This window comes from Parambassis ranga, chromosome 16 (assembly GCF_900634625.1).
Source record: "Parambassis ranga chromosome 16, fParRan2.1, whole genome shotgun sequence".
Classification (NCBI taxonomy): domain Eukaryota; kingdom Metazoa; phylum Chordata; class Actinopteri; family Ambassidae; genus Parambassis; species Parambassis ranga.
The window spans coordinates 112,458-136,753 of NC_041036.1; the positions used below are offsets into that span (position 1 = coordinate 112,458).

At 52.2% G+C, this 24,296-nt stretch overlaps 2 protein-coding genes and 1 pseudogene across 4 annotated transcripts; 2 read left to right on the forward strand and 1 right to left on the reverse strand.

Moving 5' to 3' along the window:
- Window positions 1-571: 571 nt before the first annotated feature.
- LOC114448865 (uncharacterized) lies at window positions 572-4,206 on the reverse strand. 2 transcript variants are annotated; one of them, XM_028426080.1, is made up of 6 exons: window positions 4,081-4,206; window positions 2,962-3,318; window positions 2,103-2,363; window positions 1,699-1,752; window positions 789-935; window positions 572-613 (listed from the first exon to the last, which is right to left on the reverse strand). In XM_028426080.1, exons 1-5 carry the CDS (start codon window positions 4,151-4,153, stop codon window positions 811-813), a joined length of 870 nt encoding a protein of 289 aa, XP_028281881.1. In that variant the 5' UTR covers window positions 4,154-4,206; the 3' UTR covers window positions 572-613; window positions 789-810. The 2 variants fall into 2 exon arrangements, with proteins under 2 accessions (XP_028281881.1, XP_028281880.1); XM_028426079.1 differs by lacking the exon at window positions 572-613 and having other exon boundaries at window positions 628-935.
- Window positions 4,207-5,471: 1,265 nt separating this feature from the next.
- On the forward strand, window positions 5,472-9,536 carry LOC114448916 (26S proteasome regulatory subunit 6B). 2 transcript variants are annotated; one of them, XM_028426161.1, is made up of 11 exons: window positions 5,472-5,540; window positions 6,105-6,203; window positions 6,812-6,998; window positions 7,222-7,368; window positions 7,463-7,572; window positions 7,823-7,916; window positions 8,224-8,391; window positions 8,478-8,554; window positions 8,797-8,965; window positions 9,061-9,116; window positions 9,188-9,536. In XM_028426161.1, exons 1-11 carry the CDS (start codon window positions 5,508-5,510, stop codon window positions 9,299-9,301), a joined length of 1,254 nt encoding a protein of 417 aa, XP_028281962.1. In that variant the 5' UTR covers window positions 5,472-5,507; the 3' UTR covers window positions 9,302-9,536. The 2 variants fall into 2 exon arrangements, with proteins under 2 accessions (XP_028281962.1, XP_028281961.1); XM_028426160.1 differs by having other exon boundaries at window positions 5,482-5,555.
- A 1,286-nt stretch (window positions 9,537-10,822) lies between these two features.
- On the forward strand, window positions 10,823-24,064 carry LOC114448891 (beta-1,4-galactosyltransferase 3-like; annotated as a pseudogene).
- Window positions 24,065-24,296: the final 232 nt, after the last annotated feature.

The following is a 24,296-nucleotide window of genomic DNA, read 5'->3' on the forward strand; positions in this document are numbered from 1 at the left end:
CACACACAGACACACACACACACACACACACACAAACACACACACACACAGACACACACAGACACGCGCACACACAGACATGCACACACAGACACACACACACACACAGACACACGCACACAGACACACACACACAGACACACACACACACACAGACACACACACAGACAGACACACACACACAGACACACACACACAGACACACAGAGACACAGACACACACACACAGACAGACACACACACACACAGACACACACACACACACACAGGCACACACACACAGGCACACACACACACACACACAGACACACACACAGACACAGACACACACAGAGACACAGACACACACACACACAGACGCACACACACACAGACACAGACACACACACAGACACACACACACACAGACACACACACAGACACACACACACACAGACACACACACAGCTCATAGAGTTTCATGTGCTGTGATGATGTTGGTTTAAAGTTCTTTTATTTTTACAGTAACAGTGAGGATCCAGGTCCTCGGAGTTCTTTTCATGTTTAATATGTGGATTCATGCCACAGACGCCCGGCTGAAATCTGACCTCTGACCCCACTCAGTCACTGGGAGCTTTTTATTGGATGAATAACAGTGACGTGTGTGAAGTGAGGTTAACAGCACACGCCCCGTCTCACCAGCAGAGGGAGGCAAAGCAGCACCAGTCATTTAAAGTCAAAATAAAAGCAGTCAGGACCCAGTCACTGTTAACCCTTTCAAAATAAAATGCATGGTTAAATGTTTTTACATTTGAGTGGTGATGTCACATCTCATGTGTTCGTAGCTCCGCCTCTCGCTGACACCTTGTACCTCAGCATGGCGGCCAGGATCACCAGCAGGACGATGACGTGAACCAGCAGGAGGGTCACATACAGGAACCAGGGCTCCGGGTACACTGAGAGACACAGAGACAGGCAGAGAGAGAGAGAGAGAGACATAAAGAGACAGACAGAAAGAGACAGTGAGAGAGAGACAGACAGGGGGACAGACAGTATTAGAACAGACGGACAGAGACAGAGAGCAAGACAGAGACAGAAAGAGACAGACAGACAGAGACAGAGAGAGAGAGAGACAGACAGAGGGACAGACAGTATTAGAACAGACAGACAGACAGAGACAGACAGACAGACAGTATTAGAACAGACGGACAGAGACAGAGAGCAAGAAAGAGACAGAGAGACAGACAGAAAGAGACAGAGAGAGAGACAGACAGGGGGACAGACAGTATTAGAACAGACGGAGACAGGCAGAGAGAGAGAGAGACAGACAGGGGGACAGACAGTATTAGCAGACAGACTGGGTTTTGTGAATCTTGTGAGAAGGGAGCAGCAGGAATCAGAGGCGGCTTCAGCCTGAGGTTCAGTGAGTGATTGGACACAGGTGAGCACATGAGAGCAGGAGGTGAAGCCAGGAGGTGACCGAGCAGGAGGTGAAGCCAGGAGGTGAAGCCAGGCAGGAGGTGACAGAGCAGGAGGTGAAGCCAGGAGGTGACAGAGCAGGAGGTGACAGAGCAGGAGGTGAAGCCAGGAGGTGACAGAGCAGGAGGTGACAGAGCAGGAGGTGAAGCCAGGCAGGAGGTGACAGAGCAGGAGGTGAAGCCAGGAGGTGACAGAGCAGGAGGTGAAGCCAGGAGGTGACCGAGCAGGAGGTGCACTCACCGACAGGTGGATGAGCTGTGGCTCCTGTGTCAGTCTGACCAGCTTCTCCAGACACTGACAAGAAAACAGTGACGCTCAGAGCAGTGAAGTGGTCTCAGCCCCCCCCCCCCCCCACAGTAAGTGGACCCCCCCGTGCAGCTCCAGCATGCTGCTGCTCTGTTATTGGTCAGGACAGGTGGGACCCCTCGTTGTTCATGCTGCAGCCTGACGGATCTGGGGATCGATTGATGGATGAATTCATGTCCACATACTTTTGGCTACATGCAGCTGAGGTCCTCGTTAGGATGTTCTCACCTCTCCAACCAGAGTTTACATATCACTTCTGATAGATAATCAATACTGTATCTGACCCTGTAGAACCACCCTGCAGAGCGCCCTCTAGAGGAGCTGCAGCCCATAGTTACCTGGCAGGTGGCTGTAGAAGAAGCTCTGTGTTATCAGGAGTCCTTCCAGGCTCAGCCGGCACTCGTACCTCCCGCCTCCCCGCAGAGGAGCACTCGCAGACAGGGCGGTGTGGACAGCGCCACCTGCAGCCGAGTCCTCGGTCTGCAGCCTGCAGCTGTTGTTATGGACAATAACCAAAGAGAGCCCAGGATCCCGCGTCACGTTCACCTCACAGCGGAGCAGAGAGCCGTTGTGTACGGTCACGTTAAAGAGCATGGTGTCTGAAAAGACACACACACACACACACACAGGACATATTGTTAATAGTGACACCTGTGGCTGTGAACTGAACTGCAGTTTGAGGTTTAGCATGATGATGAGTCAGACTGAGCATTAAGGCACCTTCAGCTTCACAGTTCAACAGCAGCTAGCTGGCTAAGCTAAGCTAAGCTAAGCTAAGCTAAGCTAAGCTAATGGATAACAGCTATTTGTCCAAACTCACAATGAAAACAACCACTGAGCTGCAGCAGGTGTCTCAGGTCCTGTCCAGCCGTCCACTCAGCTGGACATCACTCAAAATCAATACATATTTGTCCTGTGCTGCAGGATGTGAGGGGGCGGAGCCTATGCCTGCGCTCCGTCACATGTGTTCTGCGTCACAGAGGGTGTTGTGATTGATTTCCTTTCATTTGGGGTGTTTTTACCAGAATGACTCTTTCCTTCGTTTGAATGGGGTAATTTCCTGTAAAAGCCCCGACCAGAGCAGACATGTTGGTGTTTGTGCTCAGAGGGACTTTCTGATGTCCCGGCACACCCGTCACTGTGATGGAGGCAGAACCTGGCAGCCCGGACCCGTGTCCCTGCTCTCAGAGTACCTACCATGAACCACCAGGGCCGTTTTACGTCCTTTCTTCCTGAAACTGCTCTTCTTGGTAGTGATGGACATTTTGCATTCGTACTTCCCGCTGTCCGTCCACTGGACGTTCCTGAGGAGGATGGACTTGTTGTTAGAGGACCTGTTGGTGTCCAGCAGGTCCACGCGTCCCTTATAAGGCGGAGAGGGGGTCCACAGTTTAGCAGTGGTGACGTTCTCCATCATTTGGGACCAGTAGAGGATGGGCGGGGTCACCATGGTGTCCTCTGCTGTGACCTGGAGGACACAGGGCATGATGACATCATGACCCAGAGCAGCAGAGACCAGGGGGGGCTGCTCGACCGTGACCTCACACAGACACCCTGAGACAGACACACAACGTGTTACAATACAACTACAGGAAGTAGCTGCCCGATCAAAAATAATCAGCTTTATTGATTTTCCAGAGGGCACTGAGGAGCAGCTGTCCACAGCCTGCAGGGTCCACTAAGAACAGCTGTCCACAGCCTGCAGGGTCCACTAAGAACAGCTGTCCACAGCCTGCAGGGTCCACTATGAACAGCTGTCCACAGCTGTCCACAGTGTGCAGGGTCCACTAAGAACAGCTGTCCACAGCTGTCCACAGTGTGCAGGGTCCACTAAGAACAGCTGTCCACAGCGTGCAGGGTGCAGGACAGCGCTGGGGGACGGCTGTCAGGGAGCTGCAGCTGTAATGAGCTCCACACCTTCTACATGCTGAGTCCTCGCTCATGGTCCACACAAGACGAACAGAACTCAGGGGCAGGCCTGCAGGTAGCTCTTCATCTTTATGTGCTACATATGTATGTTTACTTGTATCTGATGAACATCAGTGTGTTCAGTTTGACCTTAGCTCAGCTCCACACAGCACAGTACAGCGTAGAGCACACACTATAATAAATCTGATGCGGCCCCTCTCTTCTCCGGACCCTTCTCTCTTTGTGTCCTGGGTGGTGGAGCCTGCAGCATTCTACCACTTCATGTTTTTACTCAGTGATGTGACATCACATCTGCCTGCAGGGACAAATGAAGTAACCCCGACCTGAAGGTAGTCCACAGGCCGGTCACACATCTGCCTCCAAAGATAAAAACATCACAGTGTTTACCTGAGACCATGAAGCAGAGGACCAGGGTCCGTGTCCTCTCAGCCGGAGTGAGGCGGCGCTGCAGTCCCAGCATGATGGGGTCTGTCAGGGCGGAGGTGCACCACCTCCTTTAGTACTGATGTTCACTTCCTCCTTTGACACATGACAGCAGACGACACGCTGAAGTGAAAGCAGGCTGACAGGATGTGGAAACAGCACCGTTAGAGTCTGCTGCTCCTGATCAACACTGTGATGATGAAGATGATGAAGGCCTCACACCAACACACCAGCATTTTCCACAGGTCCTCCCACACACACTCTCAGCTTTAATATCTGGCTGTGTGTTGACTGGAAACCATGCTGGTGTGTGTGTGTGTGTGCAGAGGTGTAGAGACCCCCGCCCCGTGCAGGATGCTGGTTTCACAGTGCGGTCAGAGTGTTTCCATGTTATTCTGTCACCTCGGTGTTTTTCAGGTGGGACGTGTTAAAAAGGACGTGATGAAGACAGAGCACAGAGCAGGTGTCAGGTCTTCACACCTCCTCACCGTGCTGCCCACCTCGCACGCGCTCAACAGGACATGTGAGGTTCCTCCTGCAGTCAGGAGGCCGTTCTACAACATGCTCCTTCTCTCTGGAGTCACTCCTATGATCCAGGCCCCCTAAGTGATGAGGACCGCCCCTCACAAAGAAATGATCAGATCTAATAAGTGACAGAACAATAACACAAACATCCAGAGACATGCATTAAGTAATTCAATAAAGTTCTACATTAAGTCTCCCCTTCATGGAATAAGGGTCTGATCAGCGAGCCATCCAGGGGGGTCAGGTCTGAGATCACAGACGGGTCATTAGCTCACCACAGCTGCAGGGCTTCAGGCATGCTCCTGACTGCAGGCTTGGCTGCAGGAGGTACAGAGCTCTTCAGGGTTTTGAAGCGTTAATTAGTCTTTTTACTCAACAACACAGCTAGCATTTAGCTAGCATTTAGCTAGCTAGGGGCTGAAAGCCACCAGAATCTGTGGCTGCTACGGCGGACTGCCTGATGTTAGCTCTTGTGTGCCTTGTCAACAATATTTGATCTGCATGTGGTCATCCTCTCATATATTTCATAGGAAAAGCTTCCATGTGCTCAGCTAGTCAAGGACAGAAGGCTGCAGGATGTCCAGGCACCGAACATGGCCGCCAAGCGTCCCGAGCAGGTTAGCTTGTTAGCTTGTGTTAGCCTTCTCCTCTTCATCCGGGCGCTTCCCGCCTGACGCTGTATAAACGTCATGTGTTCAGTGTTTGGCTCAGTTTTTGGTTTAGTTTTTCGTGTTTTCAGAAAAGTCTGTTGACTTTGGCCATTATTTTTTAGGAAGGCGTCTATTTACAGCATTTAGACTACATTACCCATGAGCCCTTTTGTCAGCGTATTGCGTCACTACGTCAGTCAGAAACTGAATTTCAACATGGAGGAGTTCGCAGCTGTAGAAAAGAGCCCGGTAAGAGCCGCAGAGGTTTGTTTCCGCTGTGTTTAAACGTTTGTTCTGTTTGTTGTGTTGTTTCCGTGAACACACGCGTGTTGTGTGTTGCTGTGTGTGTGTTTATCGCAGTGTTGTGCCGTTATGTTAGCTTCGGTTACGCTGCGTGAACGTAAACCTGCCAATTCATTCTCTGCTCTGTGCAGTGCTATGTGCTATGTCATTCACGTTAGCTGCTAGCATTAGCATCGTGTTTATGTAGCTCAACAAAATGTCCCGTGGAAGCTCATAAAAGGTTAATAAAGCCCGAGTAACGTGGGTGTTTAGGGTAATCTTTTAAATTACTTTGGTGATGGTCGGTGCTTCCTTCACGGATTCGTCAAACACCCGTTTTTGTTATCTAGCTTTGACCTAGCTTACATTAGCTTGTGTGTGTCTCTGAAGCATTGAGTGTAAATGTGAGGTGTGTGTGTTTGTTGTATGTTTTATGGCTTCATGGTTGTTGACTTGTTTTCTCCATCGGTGTGCTGTGCCTGAGCTCCAGTTCTCTGAAGTATCTCTCCTGTCTTTGTGTCGCTGTCGCAGGAAGAGATGCCGGCGATCCTGAGCTCCAGACCTCAGACAGGTCTGTCCTTTCTGGCCCCTGAACCAGAGGACCTGGAGGACCTTTACAGCAGATACAAGGTCTGGTGGTGTTCATGCACAGATTCACTAGCTTCAGGCCCTCAACATGTTAGGCTGCTATCCAGACATGTTTATCTTCCTACTGTGGGGCTTTACTCCAGAGCCTGAACCCTGAGCAGGCTCTGGAGTAAAGGTTTCTGTAAAGCTCCATGAGACAATGTAGGATTTAACTGTTGGTTCCTCCATTGTGATAAAATATAGGTCAAGATTTCCAAGAGTTTAAATCGAGGCCAACTGGACTCAAGGATTGTTTTTTTGAAAACGTTTCGCCACTCCCCCAAGTGGCTTCTTCCTTCCTGCAGAACTGAAGGAGCCACTTTGGGGAGTGGAGAAACGTCTTCAAAAAACAGTCCTTGAGTCCAGTTGGCCTCGATTTAAACTCTTGGTAATGACTGTGACCTGGATGAATGAGAGCATCCACAGAATATTCTCCAAAATAACCTCAAAGGTTGCTCAGAAGATGTGCTGAAGCAGAACGCGGTGCTTGATCTCATCCCCTCTTCCTTCCTTTGTGCATCAACTCCAGCTGCTGAATATTTGTGATGTTTGTGTTGTGGCTCAGCGCTGAGATCTGCTGCACAGCCTCTAACTCTGCTGTGTGTTTGCAGAAGCTGCAGCAGGAGCTGGAGTTCCTGGAGGTCCAGGAGGAGTACATCAAAGATGAACAGAAGAATCTGAAGAAGGAGTTCCTCCACGCTCAGGAGGAGGTGAAGAGGATACAGAGCATCCCTCTGGTCATTGGCCAGTTCCTGGAAGCTGTTGACCAGAACACGGCCATCGTTGGGTCCACTACAGGTCTGTCACAGAGCATTGATGCAGCATCTGTTGTAGCCGCCTGTTGCCACACGGGGCAGCGTCACACGCAGAATAACAGAGAATTATGTGTGTTAACGTGATTAATATTAAATAATGGAGAAGATGATGCTGACCTGCAGTGTTTGCATACATTATCACGTTAAGGCTTTCTGAGTCCCAGTGAATTATTCAGTGTGAGGTCCATGTGTGTGTTCACTCCCAGGGTCCAACTACTACGTGCGAATCCTGAGCACCATCGACAGAGAGCTGCTGAAGCCCAACGCCTCCGTGGCCTTACACAAGCACAGCAACGCTCTGGTGGACGTTCTGCCTCCTGAGGCAGACAGCAGCATCATGATGCTGACGTCAGGTAGGCCGCGCTGAAACCTCACACACACAGTGAGGTCCAGAGCTGCATGTGTGTCATGGACTCGGCTGCACTCAGTGACTTTTCCTTCTTCCAGACCAAAAGCCAGATGTGATGTACGCAGACATCGGTGGTATGGACATCCAGAAACAGGAAGTCAGAGAGGCCGTGGAGCTGCCACTCACACACTTTGAGCTCTATAAGCAGGTCAGACATTTAAGATGACGCACACCTTTACTGACTGCCGCTCACATGTGAGTCCATCATGTCCCAGATGTGAGGATAACTCGGGCATTCAGAAAAATGAGGTTAAAGTCTTTGAAGCTTACGTTTCTGAACGGTGTAAGCTTGTTTACAATATTTTAAATGTCAGGTTTTGATGTAAAGATGCTGGATCAATCATTTATTTGATCGATTTATCTGTCCATCGATCATGTTCTTTGTTTGGATTCCTCAGATTGGCATCGACCCACCCAGGGGCGTCCTCATGTACGGACCTCCAGGCTGTGGAAAGACCATGTTGGCAAAGGCTGTGGCACATCACACTACAGGTCAGTCCTGAGTGTCTGTCCCTCAGCATGATCTGCTGTGAAGACAAATGACCCTTAACTTGCACAAAGTGAGACGTTTGACAGCCTCAGACACAAACTGCAAGGCGCACACACTATGCTTAGAACTGCAGCAGACGCAGCCTGATGTTGGTAGCATGCAGGAGAGGTTAGTGCTGCAGATAAACATACAAACCATTGGTCCCAAAAGAGGGATCGATGGTCAAAGGAAGGTCTCTGAACTCATGAGGAGTGAATGTGACAGTAAAACATGGCGCTGTCAGAGTGAACGTGTCGTGTGTGTGTGCAGCGGCATTCATCCGCGTGGTGGGCTCGGAGTTTGTGCAGAAGTATCTGGGTGAGGGTCCTCGTATGGTGCGGGACGTCTTCCGCCTCGCCAAGGAGAACGCTCCTGCCATCATCTTCATCGATGAAATCGACGCCATCGCCACGAAGCGCTTCGATGCACAGACTGGAGGTAGGAGTGGCTGTGACCGCTGTGTATGAGCCTGTGTTCACGAGTGAACTCCCCCTCTGACCTCATCGCTGATGTCTGCTCTGCAGCCGACAGGGAGGTGCAGAGAATCTTACTGGAGCTGCTGAATCAGATGGACGGCTTCGACCAGAACGTCAACGTCAAGGTGGGTCTGAGGAGCCTCTCTGTGACTGCACCAGTCATCATTCATTACATCCTCAGATGGAACCACGAGCTCCTGAAGGCGTTTATTACACAACCTTATTCAGATTTGGTCTGAAAATCTGGAAAAAGTTTTATTTTTTTTAGATTATTTAAATGTGCAGGGCCTCAGCCTGTGCTGGACAAGAGGCAGGCCGGTCCTATCACAACATACTGAACATACTGACATTTGACCCCTCCCTCCAGGTGATCATGGCCACGAACAGAGCCGACACGCTGGACCCTGCGCTGCTGCGTCCTGGGCGTCTGGACAGAAAGATTGAATTCCCGCTGCCGGACCGCAGACAGAAGCGTCTCATCTTCTCCACCATCACCAGTAAGATGAACCTCTCAGAGGAGGTGGACCTGGAGGACTGTATCCTTTGGCTGCTGTGTCTTAGTGTGTGTCTGTCTGTGTGTGTGTGTGTGTGTGTAAACACCCTTTGTTGGTCGGCCTTAACTGATGTGCAGATGTGGCCCGACCAGACAAGATCTCTGGAGCTGACATCAACTCCATCTGTCAGGAGGTGAGCTGCACCTTCCCCCAGCACCTTATAAACCCTGAGTCATGTGTTAATTTAATGTGCTCTGGTCTCAGGCCGGCATGTTGGCAGTGCGGGAGAACAGGTACATCGTCCTGGCCAAAGACTTCGAGAAGGCCTACAAGACGGTCATCAAAAAGGACGAGCAGGAGCACGAGTTCTACAAGTAGAGGCGGAAACGGCTTCATGTTCAGACACACCAGTTTATTGATTTACGTCTGTGTGTGTGTGTGTCTTTGGTTTCCCGTTGATTTCTGGACATTTACCCTCCGCAGCTGGAGGCCTGGCGTCAGGTCTGTCTGCGGCCTCCACCTGTTTTGTACAGGCTGAAAGTATCTGACTGTAGCTGCAGTTTGTATCCACATACACTCACCTAACAGGACATTAAAGATGTTTTCCATAAAACCCTCAGTGCTCACCGACTCGTTCCTCCAGCTGAATCTGAATTACGTGACTCCTGTTGTTTGCCATGGAGGCCATGTTTGAACATGGAGGGCTGTGGGGACAGGGGCTGCAGGACTCTGCTCCTGCCTGCAGAGGGCGCCCAGGAGACGTAGACGCTCCTGTAGGGGTGTGAAGGTGTGGAACACCTGGACGGCCTGTCCTGAGATGCTGACTGGCAGCAGGGAGCTTATTTCACTCACCTTTGCTGCAGCACAGAGCTAATGTTAGCCCGTGCTGCGATCAGCAGAACAGGCCTGAGTCCCTCCAGCTGTCCCCGGCAGGACATGGTTAAATCCTTCACTGAGCTGTCCTCGGGTCTGCAGACACATCTCACCAGCTTTCTTTCCAGAACCTTAGACCCTTCACGGCAGTTCTGTGATGATGTCCTCCAGCTTTGTGGACTTTATCCGGTCTGAATAAGCAGGCTGCAGCAACCGTGTTAACCCTGCGGTGTGTGTCCTGTGTCCTCTCCGCGTGTACCTCACAGTCCAAACATGACGTCATAACAGCTGGTTCTTCTCATGAACTGCTCTGAGCTCTTTACCTGGTGCAGGCGGAGCAGCTGATGGTGTTCTGGCTCAGTTCGCGGTGTGTGTGTGTCTGTGTGTGTGTGTGTCTGTGTGTGTGTGTGTCTGTGTGTGTGTGTGTGTCTGCGTGTGTGTGTGTGTGTGTGTGTGTGTGTGTCTGATTGACCGCCCGCTGTAGTTCGGGGAGGGGAGGGGAGGGGAGGGGAGGGGGGGAGGGAGCAGCGACACTGACTCCGCTCATTAGCTCCCAGACCGCCACCCCAGCAGCAGCTCACGGAGCGGCAGCACGCCCTGGCCCGGACCATCGACCAGACCAGAACCCTCTGCACCGGCCGGGGATCCCACCGTCCGCCCGGTAAGACAGACTTGTGGGGAAATGTGTTTGTAACGCACCGCGAACACAGCTCCGTGCGGTCCCGTCAGCTAGCTAGTTAGCAGCTAACTAACGCGTTTCCGCAGCGGTTGGCTCGGCTCGGCTCGGCTCGGCTCTGGCGGGCTCCCTGTGCGCTGTTGACAGGATTACCTGGATTACAGTGTGATCTCCCGCTTATCTGGTGTCACTTTAAACGTGTCTGACAGCGGCGTCAGCTCCGTGTGGAAAGTGACGCTGCGGCCAGCAGTCACAGATCAATACGAGCCGTTCAGTCGGTTAACCGGTCGATCCAGCTCCACGGAGCGAGGACTCCACGGAGAGAGGACTCCACGGGGCGAGGACTCCACGGAGCGTTAGCCGGGGGCTTGTAACTTCTGCTGGGCCAGTGGGAGTTTGTTTGGCCTCCAACAAAAGTTTGACGGCTGCAGTGGGAGCTGCTGAGGTGACCTCCCCTTCACTCACTGATGCTAACTATGATGCTAACTAGTTCACTGATGCTAACTTTGATGCTAACTAGTTCACTGATGCTAACTTTGATGCTAACTAGTTCACTGATGCTAACTTTGATGCTCACTAGTTCTCTGATGCTAACTTTGATGCTAACTAGTTCTCTGATGCTAACTTTGATGCTAACTAGTTCACTGATGCTAACTTTGATGCTAACTAGTTCTCTGATGCTAACTAGCACTGAGGTAACCAGCAGGACACACGGCCTGTGTGGTGGTATGAGGCCGTGTTTACAGGCACACTGGGGGCTGGTTTAGCTGGTTCCTGGTTTCTGTGAGCCTCAGGACAAAGACCAGAACGGCGGCCCCCTCCCCTGTCAGAGGACTGCTGCTAGTCCCACACGAAGGGGCAGACAGCTGGGTAGTGTCTGTCCTAAAGGTCTGCTTGATGTGGTCTCACTGTCCATCTTTGACTTCACGCTGTCCTCCTGTACGTGGACATGGTGTGGACACGCTGTCCTCCTGTACGTGGACATGGTGTGGACACGCTGTCCTCCTGTACCTAGACACGGTGTGGACATGGTGTGGACACGCTGTCCTCCTGTACGTGGACATGGTGTGGACACGCTGTCTGTCCCCTCCCCAGCCTCTACAGGCTGACTGATGTCAGTTTGGGATGTTTTGCAGTCGGTGTCGTCAGCTTCCCTGCTAGCTGGTTGTCGGGGGACAGGGTTATGTGTTGACAGACTGTCCTGCTCCTGTTGACAGTGTGAGGACACCTGTGTCTGCAGACCGGTAGGCGCCTGTCTGTGATTGGCTGGTGATGTCAGCTGACCTGCGGTCTGAGCTGCTGGAGGCTGTTGCTGCAGGTTTGTTGTGGGTTTGCCGTCTCCGTGGAGATCTCCATGGCTCAGTGCTAACTGCAGGTTTCCCTGACTGGAGGCACGTTCCCTGGTGAGTTGGTGGAAGCAGCGAGGCCACCAAAGACAGAGAGGGAGGAGGAGGATGACGGTGGTGTGCTCCCCCCTGGCCCCTGCTCTGTCCCAGCGGGGTCCGACTCAGGGGGACGGCCTCAGAGATGGGGACGGCTGAGGGTTGCCATGACGGGGACGCCGGCACGCAGCTTTAGACATCTCCAGGTGTGGACAGTATGTGTGTGTTCAGACTGGATTCATTTCAGCAGCTGATTTCCCATGTTCTGCTCTCCAGTCTGTGGATAATGAGTCTGAGGTTCTGTCACATGTCTGAGCTCATCAGATCCATCAGAGCACAGACCTGATCCACACTGTGCCTCCTGTTTTATTGGGATCGACCTGCTGTACCTGCTCTTCTAGTCCCTGTTAGCCGCGTGAACTCGCTGTGAGGACGTCGGGTCAGATTTCTGAGCCTCTCCGTCACTTTAAGGAGGAGGAAACACCAACAGTGGTCACTCATTAACTCCTGTTAATGCTGCATGACTGGGTGGAGGAAGCGCGCCGCTGAGGAGCCTCCAGCAGCTCTGCAGCCTCTGAGCTCTGCTCAGGCTGCTTGTAGGAGCCGCCGTGCGATGCAGGCTGTTTGCAGAGCTGTTTTCCAATGAACCTACGTCCCACCGCTCTGTGAGTGCAGGGTCGGGCCGTGAAGGTACCCGTTGGTCACTGAGGGACGGAGGAGGTGCTGGAAGCCACAAAATAACCCGTCTGATTTAATTATTCATGTTTTAATGTGTCACAGAGGAGGCTGCAGCTGTGCTGCCATGAGCTCACAGAGGTGGAAGGTGGTGTTTACTGTGTGAGCAGATAGGATTAAGGACCTGACGGCACGCAGCCTCTGTAGGGCGGCTTCAAGGCGACCTTCTGATGGGTCTGACGGACTCTCCCGCCCTGCACTGAGGGTTTAGCAGCTTTGACAGGACGCTCAAACACAGAGACTGTGGTGGCACGTTCAGGCCTGACGGAGCAGGCAGAGGCTGCCTCCACTGCTGTCTGTGCAGCTCCGTCAGCTGACGGCTGCAGCATCCAGTCAGTCTGCAGCTCTGCTCTTCTGATGTGAAGCAGCTGTGTCTGGAATGTTCCTGCTCACACTGCCAACCACTGTAAACTCTGCCTCAGTCTGAAGGTCTGTCCACACACAGAGACACACAGAGACACACACAGACACAGAGACACACACACAGAGAGACACACACACACAGAGACACACACACACAGACACACACACACAGACACACACACAGAGACACACACACAGAGACACACACAGACAGACACACACAGAGACACACACAGAGACTCAGAGAGACACACACACAGACAGACACACACAGAGAGACACACAGAGACACACACAGAGACACACACAGACAGACACACACAGAGACACACACACAGAGACACACACAGAGACTCAGAGAGACACACACACAGACAGACACACACAGAGACACAGACAGACACACACACAGACAGACACACACAGAGACACACACAGACACACAGGCACACACACACACACGGAGACACACACAGAGACACACACACACACACACAGACACACACACAGTGTGGCTGCCCACGGCTGACCTGATGATGATGATGATGATCTAAATATATACCCTCCTATAGGACCGTCCCCTCTCGCTGCTCTTCATCCTAACCACGTCAGCCCCCTCACATCCACTCATGTGTGAGGGAGCATGCCTGTGGACAGAGCACATGTATGTAATATTAATGCGCCCCGGGCACAACAGGAAGCGTCCCGTTTGTCTGCTGTGTGTGCGCGCTGAAGTACGAAGAATGAGGGCAGAGACGGTGGAGCGTCTGTTGAAATTCAGAGGAAGAACATGGAGCCGTGAGCTGCTCCTCCTCTTCCTCCTGCTCCCTGTGCAGCACACACTGATCAGACCAGGTCTGCTCTGTCAGGACGGCTGTTCTGCCAGGTCCTCTGTGTGTGTCTGTGTGTGTGTCTGTGTGTGTGTCTGTGTGTGTCTCTGTGTGTGTCTGTGTGTGTCTGTGTGTGTCTCTGTGTGTGTGTCTCTGTGTGTGTCTGTGTGTGTGTCTCTGTGTGTGTCTGTGTGTGTCTCTGTGTCTGTGTGTGTGTCTGTGTGTGTGTGTGTCTCTGTGTGTGTCTGTGTGTGTGTCTGTGTGTGTCTGTGTGTGTGTCTGTGTGTGTCTCTGTGTGTGTGTCTGTGTGTGTCTGTGTGTGTCTCTGTGTGTGTCTCTGTGTGTGTCTCTGTGTGTGTCTGTGTGTGTCTCTCTGTGTGTCTATGTGTCTGTGTGTGTGTCTGTGTGTGTGTGTGTCTCTGTGTGTGTCTGTGTGTGTCTCTGTGTGTGTCTCTGTGTGTGTGTGTGTCTCTGTGTGTGTCTCTGTGTGTGTGTCTGTGTGTGTGTCTGTGTGTGTCTCTGTGTGTGTCTGTGTGTCTCTGTGTCTCTGTGTGTGTCTGTCTCTGTGTGTCTGTGTGTGTGTGTCTCTGTGTGTGTCTCTGTGTGTGTCTCTGTGTGTGTCTCTGTGTGTGTGTGTCTCTGTGTGTGTCTCTGTGTCTCTGTGTGTGTCTCTGTGTGTGTCTCTGTGTCTCTGTGTGTGTCTGTGTGTGTCTCTGTGTCTCTGTGTGTGTCTCTGTGTGTCTCTGTGTGTGTCTCTGTGTGTGTCTCTGTGTCTCTGTGTGTGTCTCTGTGTGTGTCTCTGTGTGTCTCTGTGTCTCTGTGTGTGTCTGTGTGTGTCTCTGTGTCTCTGTGTGTGTCTCTGTGTGTCTCTGTGTGTGTCTCTGTGTGTGTCTCTGTGTGTGTGTCTCTGTGTGTGTCTCTGTGTGTGTCTCTGTGTGTGTGTCTCTGTGTGTGTCTCTGTGTGTGTCTCTGTGTGTGTGTCTCTGTGTGTGTCTCTGTGTGTCTCTGTGTGTGTCTCTGTGTGTGTCTCTGTGTGTGTCTCTGTGTGTGTCTCTGTGTGTGTCTCTGTGTGTGTCTCTGTGTGTCTCTGTGTGTGTCTCTGTGTCTCTGTGTGTGTCTGTGTGTGTCTCTGTGTCTCTGTGTGTGTCTCTGTGTCTCTGTGTGTCTCTGTGTGTGTCTGTGTGTGTGTCTGTGTGTGTGTCTCTGTGTGTGTCTGTGTGTGTCTCTGTGTCTCTGTGTGTGTCTCTGTGTGTGTCTCTGTGTGTGTCTGTGTGTGTCTCTGTGTCTCTGTGTGTGTCTCTGTGTGTGTCTCTGTGTGTGTCTGTGTGTCTCTGTGTCTGTGTGTCTCTGTGTGTGTCTGTCTCTGTGTGTCTGTGTGTGTCTGTGTGTGTGTCTGTGTGTGTCTCTGTGTGTGTCTCTGTGTGTGTCTCTGTGTGTCTCTCTGTGTGTGTCTCTGTGTGTGTCTCTGTGTGTGTCCTTGGAAAGCTGAGATGTGGGGTCTTGTGTTAATCTGGTGGTGAGCCTCGTGGACACAGAGTCCCCTTCCTGTGTGAGTCCTCCTCCTGTGGGATTATCCAGTCTTTCTGTCATGATCTTTATAAAGCATATCTGTAATCTATGGGTCAGAGTGCCATCTGCCCACAGAGCCGCCTGTCAGCTGGTCCTCATCCAGCTGCGGTGTTTCAGTGTCGGCTGTTTTGTAACCGACGGTTACGTTCTTTCATTTCCTCTGTTACAACATTTCATTTCCCCTCAGAGGGGAGTTTCCATGACCACACCAGCAGCATGCAGACTCTACACATGTCGCTCTGATGGACACACAATACAAACACAATACAAACACATACCATCCATAGGTGCTAAATCCTGTGTGCAGTTTGAGAGTGAGTCAGTTGCAGCAGTCAGAGACAGGACATGGATCAGACCTGTAGGACCTGTTCCCAGATCACAGTAGACATGTGTATCTACAGTCTGTGAGCTGCACACAGATGAGCGGCGGTGACGCCTCACTGTCCGTCTGTCACCTGCGGTCTGTACACGGTTAATATTTCCTCCTGTGTTCTGCTTGGACTGGGTCTGAGCTCGGCTCACTGGTTTTCTGCCCGTCTCTCGCCGGCCCTGCAGCGCTCGGTGGGATTAGGATTAGTGGTCTGAGGCCGGCTCCTTTAACGAGCACTAATTGTTTGGAAGTGAGGATGTGTTGGACACTGCAGCGGGGGTTAACCCAGGCCGGCCTCCGCGCTCTGCAGCTCTGACCCTGCTCCAGGACAGTCAGGAAGTGTGGTCCACTGTCTCTGTGGAGCCCCCGCTGGACCCGGTCAGTCCCGCGGTGCTGTTCGCTCCATGGAAACAAACACCTCGGCTTGTGTGGCCTGTTGTGCGCACAGTAGGTCGTTGTGTGTGTGGGAACACACGATGCTGCGAGCAGAAAGTTGCTGATTTCAGTGTTTCCGTTGGTAACGCCCCCCCCTGTCTTTCAGAGTCCCAGTCCTTCCAGCGGAGCCTCTCCAGCAGCCTGTGGATTGCATCGTGGGACAATAACAGAGACTCTCCCTCCTCCCCCCCACACACTCACAGCCCTCCTCCCACTCCTCCCACCCTGGTCATGGTCCACCCCCCCCGCCTCTCCAGCCTGTGGACGGGAGCTGTGTAATCCTCTGAAGTGTAGGCTCCATACGGCTGCGTACGCTCCCTTTGTCATGGCGGCTGTGGTTGCGGAGGCCTCCTTCAGGAGCGAGCATGAGGGCGGGCAGCAGGCAGCATAGAGCGAGGGGCGCCGCCGTTCAGACGGGAGGAGAATGAGCCGGGTGGAGGGAATTCAGCGGAGGTGAAGCTCTGATGTGGGAGCGGTGTTCTCACCCTGCGGCCGTCGCTCAGAGGACAGCTGCCGGACCGGGCCGGACTCCCTTCATGTAGAGTATTTTTGTATTGCTCCTCTGGTGGTGTTCTCCACACACTGCTCACCTAAAGTGCCTTTTGTCGAACTTCTGTACTCATGTTCACGTTATTGCTCTGACCGTCGCATCGGACGTGTTGTGGAGCAGAGACACTAAGTACGAGGGAAGCCACCTCTCGCCGAACACTCCAGGACTCGTGGTCTGCCGACACGGCCGCCGCCATGCTGAGTATTCAGTCCAAGTGGCGCTACCTTTTCATGTTCCTGGGCATCCAGCTGGTCGTCATGGCGCTGCTGTCCCGGGAGGGCTACCAGAAGAGAGTCACCTACTTCATCCGCATCTTCCGCAAGCCGGACGCCACAGGACGCAACCACACCACACCTGTCGTCGTGGGAGGGGACGTCTATGCCAACCTGTCCCAGCTGTCCAGAGCCCGCGGCCACGAAGACGGCATGGCCTACTGCCCCAGGACGTCCCCGCTAATAGGTGAGTGCTGCTTCCTGCTTCTGTCAGCCCACATCTGTACACGTAACTTTCAGATTGTTGCACTAACACCAGTGTGTCCATGAACGTCCCTTTAAGTCTTGTGTTTCTAAACCCCTGCTCACAGTCTGCCATGATGCTTTCTGCTCTGAAAGGTGGACAGCAGAGCCCGGGACTGTTAGCAGAGCCCGGGACTGTTAGCAGAGCCCGGGACTGTTAGCAGAGCCCGGGACTGTTAGCAGAGCCCGGGACTGTTAGCAGAGCCCGGGACTGAGGACTAGGGATGTCTCGATCAGGTTTTTTTGCCCTTGAGTCCGAGTCCGACTCATTTGATTTTGAGTATCTGCCGATACCGAGTCCTGATCCGATATTTATACTTATCAAATAGCAAGTTGTGTGTGTGTGTGTCTGTGTGTCTGTGTGTGTCTGTGTGTGTCTGTCTGTGTCTGTCTGTGTGTGTCTGTGTGTGTCTGTGTGTGTCTGTGTGTATCTGTGTGTGTCTGTCTGTCTGTCTGTGTGTGTCTGTGTGTGTCTGTCTGTCTGTGTGTGTCTGTGTGTGTCTGTCTGTCTGTGTGTGTCTGTGTGTGTGTCCAGAGCGCCACGCTTGGTGATTTCAGACACGCAGCAGCTCATCGAGACCTAGAACCCAGGACCTCTCGCACCAAAACCAACTGTCATACCCCTACACTACAGGACACAGAGCCACCCTGCACAGAAGGCGTTAACTCTGAGAGCCCTAATAAATATATATCCGAGTCCTGATCGGGAGGTAACAGCCGATTCCAATCGAGTCGGGCCCTATTTCCGATCACGCGATCGGATCGGGACATCCCTACTGAGGACTGTTAGCAGTCACAGTAACTGTGTGCTCATACTGTCCTCACAAAGACACACCAGTCCTCCACACACATGCTGTGTCTGAGCTGTCAGTGGACCTTGGTCTGTGTGTCCCTGCTCCCACACTGTTGTTACTCATTACACAGCAGCAGCCACCAGGAAGTGACAACAAACGGGTTAGACAGGCTGAGAGTGATGAAACCATGTGGATGTTTCTGTGACAGGTTTCTGGTTGCTGCTGTCAGTACGTTGTTTTTCTTCACTGGGTTTACTGTGGACGGAGCTGCTCCTCAGTCGGGCTTATGTATATATTTGATGTCTTCGTTGCCTTCACCCGTGTCCGTCCTGGGACCAGCGCCGTGTTGACTGTTTGTGTTTGCAGGAGGGCCCATCCATGTCAGCTTCCCTTCAGGCCTCACTCTGAGGGAGGTGGAGAAGAAAAACCCTCTGGTGGTGCGCGGCGGGCGCTACAGGCCGCCCGACTGCTTGGCGAGGCACCGGACGGCCATCATCATCCCCCACCGACACCGAGAGCACCACCTCAAGTTCCTGCTCTACTACCTGCACCCGTTCCTGCAGCGGCAGCAGCTCCACTACGGCATCTACGTCATCCACCAGGTCAGACTCCGTCACACTTCACAGTACATAAACGCCACGATGACATCATCACACACTGAAAACAGAAGGACAGGGTGTTTACTTATATCCATGATGTCTGCATGAAGCAGCAGCAGCACAGTGAGCGCTCAGGCCCGGCTGGTGCTCTGAGTGTTCTGTCCTCGTGGACTCCACAGCTCAGGCTGGATCAGGAGCGCCCTCTGCTGCTGTCTGAGTGGACGTGCAGCTTTAATCCTCTCAGCTGCTTCTCACAGCTCATTCAGGCTTCACACTGCCAGAGCGGCTTTTCACTGAGGCTCATCATCACAACAGATCAGTTCAGTTTGAAGTGAAAGGATGTCGATCAATAGTAATGATTGGTCAGATCCATGGTGTTCAGACAGAGATCAGCTGCAGGTCAGAGACTCTCTGAGTGTTGGTCATGTGACTCCATCATGGCGTCCTGCTGAGGGGGACAGGACTTTCTGTTCTTACTGAGTCTGGTGAGGTGTTTCCTCTCAGCTTGCTCCAGAGCTGGTTTAAAACAAAGAGGAGCGTCTGTGAGGACCAGGTCTCAGGCGGCCCTCTTTGTTGAGCAGCTGTTGGTCTGTGGCAGGGGTCGGCAACCCAAAATGTTGAAAGAGCCATATTGGACCAAAAAAAACAAAAAACAAATATGTCTGGAGCAAAAGATTAAAAGCCTTATATAAGCCTTATATTGAAGGCAGCACACGCTGTGTGTAGCTATATTAGCTATGTTAGCTATGTTAGCTATATTAGCTATATTAGCCTACTATCAAAATGACTACGTTGGCTACAAATACATGAGCCTTCATGATTAAATGTTTATTTTCCCTGCAGCGCGTCCTGTGGGGAATGACGCACCACGTGACTGCTCTGTTGTACGATGCCGCCTCAAGTTTAACTCCATTACAATATTAATGAATTATGTTTCATTGCTTTGATGAAATTAAAGAAATGCAACGAAGAAATCTGATTTTTGATGTTGTGAATTTTGAGGATTCGAAAAAAAACAACAACATGGAACGTGCATAACGGGCCCCTTATCTGGGCAACAGACAGAGTGCAAGAAAACGCAGCCTGCATTTATAAGAGTAACACAGCAGCCTTTTGAAAAGGTAAAGTATATAAAATCTAATTAATACAGTTTAAGTTTGATTTCTGGGCAAATACCAAGCAAGTCAGTGCGAGGGTAAAACGAAGCAGCATCCTCTCTTTTGGCACGCAACCGACGCAGCTGTCCTCAGACCTGAGCAATAAAACACAATAATATCACAGGGTGTCCTTCCACATATATACCGACGAAAATCAGAAGTCACTATAAAAACAGCCACTTTGTTACTAACTATGTGCCTATGGCAGGATTGTGTTCTCCGTTTAATGTGACGTCTGTTTTCGGACGTCAGTGGTCAGCTTCTCAACATCATAACTTTAATCTTGACGCAGGACGGCAAGTTTTGATTGGATGTAGTTCATGTTTGGAGATGCAGTCCACCTCTTAAATCTGTTTTTGCGCTGCTCTAGTTTCTCCAGAAGTAATGCAGTCGCACTTTTTCTCTCACTCCCGACGGGGTACTCGGCTGCAGATGTAGCGTGCCTTCCCTGGAAATGTCTTTCCCTGTTACTGTTTTTGTTATTTGACAACTGCTCGCTACAGAGCAAACATTCAGGCGATGCTTCCGCATTGGCAATGAATGCAAATGATTCGGTCCAGGAAACGTTGAATCCTCTGTTCTCCTCTGTTCTCTTTCTCCCTTTGGGATCCGTGGCCCATCACACAGCCGCCGTTTGTTTAAGCAGCCCCCTGCCTGGCATCCCGCCCTGCTGATAGACGCAAGTCATCGTTCAAGAAATGTTGAAATTTAATATTTATTCTAAACATTTTTACAGCATTGGAAAACGTTAAGAATGTTTGTCCTCCCACAGAAACCATATTAAAAAAACAGATTTCCCTCCCCCATCTTTTTCCATTTTCAAACATATTTGAAAAAGCTCCAGGGAGCCAATCCAATCCATCTTTATTTATAGAGCACCTTTTAAAAGACAACAGGGTCAGCCAAAGTGCCACTAGGGCGGCGCTAAAGAGCCCGCATGTGGCTCTAGAGCCGCGGGCTGCCGACCCCTGGTCTATGGTGTGATGGAGCGCCTCTGTCTGTGTCCCCTGTGCAGGCGGGAAACTACACCTTCAACAGAGCCAAGCTGATGAACGTGGGTTTCCAGGAGGCCATGAAGGAGGAGGACTGGGACTGTCTGTTCTTCCATGATGTGGACCTCATTCCAGAGGACGACCGCAACACATACATCTGTGATGGCAACCCCAAGCACGCCGCCATCGCCATGGACAAGTTTGGCTACAAGTATGTGGTGACCGGCCCCACGCTCTGTGTTCAGGTCCAGCCTGAAGCACTGATCTCTCTGCTCCTGACCCTCTGCAGGCTTCCATACAAGATGTACTTTGGAGGAGTCTCGGCTCTGACGCCGCTGCACTACCTGAAGATGAACGGCTTTCCCAACAACTACTGGGGCTGGGGGGGGGGAGGACGACGACATCGGCGCCAGGTGAGAGCAGCAGACTTGTGTGATGAGGGTGAAGCTGTGTGATGGTGAGGGTGAAGCTGTGTGGTGAAGGTGAAGCTGTGTGATGGTGAAGGTGAAGCTGTGTGATGGTGAAGGTGAAGCTGTGTGATGGTGAGGGTGAAGCTGTGTGGTGAAGGTGAAGCTGTGTGATGGTGAAGGTGAAGCTGTGTGATGGTGAGGGTGAAGCTGTGTGGTGAAGGTGAAGCTGTGTGATGGTGAAGGTGAAGCTGTGTGATGGTGAAGGTGAAGCTGTGTGATGGTGAGGGTGAAGCTGTGTGGTGAAGGTGAAGCTGTGTGATGGTGAAGGTGAAGCTGTGTGATGGTGAAGGTGAAGCTGTGTGATGGTGAGGGTGAAGCTGTGTGGTGAAGGTGAAGCTGTGTGGTGAAGGTGAAGCTGTGCGATGAAGGTGGAGCTGTGTGGTGAGGGTGAAGCTGTGGGGTGAAGGTGAAGCTGTGTGATGAAGGTGAAGCTGTGGGGTGGAGCTGTGTGGTGAAGGTGAAGCTGTGTGGTGAAGGTGAAGCTGTGTGGTGAAGGTGAAGGTGAAGCTGTGTGGTGAAGGTGAAGCTGTGTGGTGAAGGTGAAGGTGAAGCTGTGTGGTGAAGGTGAAGCTGTGTGGTGAAGGTGAAGCTGTGTGGTGGAGCTGTGTGGTGAAGGTGGAGCTGTGTGGTGAAGGTGGAGCTGTGTGGTGAAGGTGAAGCTGTGTGGTGAAGGTGGAGCTGTGTGGTGAAGGTGGAGCTGTGTGGTGAAGGTGAAGCTGTGTGGTGAAGGTGGAGCTGTGTGGTGAAGGTGGAGCTGTGTGGTGAAGGTGGAGCTGTGTGGTGAAGGTGGAGCTGTGTGGTGAAGGTGGAGCTGTGTGGTGAAGGTGGAGCTGTGTGGTGAAGGTGAAGCTGTGTGGTGAAGGTGGAGCTGTGTGGTGAAGGTGAAGCTGTGTGGTGGAGCTGTGTGGTGAAGGTGGAGCTGTGTGGTGGAGCTGTGTGGTGAAGGTGAAGCTGTGTGGTGGAGCTGTGTGGTGAAGGTGGAGCTGTGTGGTGAACAGATGTCTGTGTTCCTGTCAGGGAGCAGTTTAAGTCCAGTCCTGTGCAGACTCATGTTGATGCTGGTTTTGTCGGGTCCTCCTCAGAGTGTCTCTGGCTGGGATGTACATCACTCGGCCGTCGCTGAAGGTCGGCCGTTACAAGATGATCAAACACGTGCTGGACAAAGGCAACGACAGGAACCCCAAGAGGTACAGCCCCCACTCTGTTTAATGATGGTAGCTAGGGCTCAAGAACTGATCCTCAGGGTTTGTGGAAGAACCACCTGACCCCTGACCTCATCAGACTTGAGCAGAAAGACAGGCTGTCCACAGTGTGTCAGCACGGCAGAGGGACCAGTAGCACTGGAAGAGTTCTGTAAATATATAGAATCAGTTCAGTGTGAGCTCCACCAGGTGGAGCTGACCTGCTGCCTTGCTGCTGGGACAGTGGGTGTTGACCGCCCTCTCTCTCTCTCTCAGGTTCAACATGCTGGCTAAGACGCGTCAGACCTGGAAGCTGGACGGCATGAACACGGCTGAGTTTGAGATCATCTCACGACAGCACCTGCCGCTCTACACCAACATCACCGTCAACATCGGCACCGAGGCGGGTCTGCATCCACCGCCGCAGCCTCCTCCTAAAGACGCAGGCAAACCCGCCAACCGCCAATCAAACGTCCCCGCTGAGATGGCTGCCAAAGAGAAGCAGCAGCAGTGATAATCCTGTCAGCTCATGCTGGATGACGGTGACGGGAAGCCCGGACCTTTGAGTGACGGCTCGGTTCCTTTCACCTCCGATTGATCTTCCAGGAGCCAGAGCGCCGCCAGGCGGGGACAGCTGGACTCCCTGAGCGTGTCTGCGGCGCCGTGGCGCTCCTTAAACCTCCAGAGGCCTTACACCTTCCTCACTTCACTCAGACCTTTAATCCAGAGCTTCAGTTCCTCACTGTGCCACACACACACACACACACACACACACACACACACACACACTGCAGACATCTGAGCTCTTTCTGCCATATCATGTTTCCATGGTTACAGATCATAGTTTCATAGTCATATCCAGCAGCTGCACACCTGATGGACTCTGCTGGTGTGGAGGAGGCCTGATCCCAGGCAGGAGGAGTGTTCAGGACCCTCAGCGCTGCTGCTGCAGTTCTAGATCTGTTTGAATCTTTAATATCGACCCAGCATCCAGACGATGCGACGCATCTTCCCACTACAGTGCCTGCATGCTGCACGTCTTCTTCACGGGGATGGAAAAGGCTCCGGTATAAACAAGAAGTAAATACGTCTGGTAGTGAGACCTCGGGGAGTGATGTGCATCTTTGATCGGCACCAGGCGCTGAAGCTAGCTGTGCTAACCCCGTCCCCGAGCCGGGGTCCGGAGTGTTCTCGTTACCAGACGTATTCATGTTGTCTATAGCCGGGTCGTTCCGGGTCCTCCGTGCTCTGACAGGTTTGATTGTCTGAGGATGGAATCAGTCCCTTTATGAGTGCTGGTGAAGGGTTAAATGTGTGAGTGACTTCTGCCTTTTGTACCATATATATTTTTTTTAGTGGGCTTAGAGGGTTTGGTGTTCTTCTGTTTGTCCTCACGTCACGCTGATGGGAGGGGCCTCAGCAGGTTTTACAGCTGATGATGTGGCGGCGGCTGCGAGCTGAACGCGTCGTGGACGTGGTACACGCCAGCACGCTGACGCCTGTGACCTCTCCCTGTGCGATGGGACTCGGCGGCAGCAAGCGGCCGTCGCAGGGTGGAGGCGTGGCTTTGGGTGGTTTCTGCTTTTCTTCTGAATTCTGCACAGTCCACAGTGGCCTTACATTCATTAATAAAGTGGTTATTTGAAAGACGTGATGCGCTTGTGTCCTTTTTCCCACATCGTCTCACCGCTGGCTCAGGTTTGGAGGGGACGACTGAAACACTGTTTCAGTGAGTACATTCAGTCGCTGTCTCCACCTCCTGTCTGTCCTGTAAACAAGCTCATGCAGCACCACTTTGAACCAGATGATGTCTCAGCCCGTCTGCCCTGTGGACACTCCTGCCTGCTGTGGACACTCCTGCCTGCTGTGGACACTCCTGCCT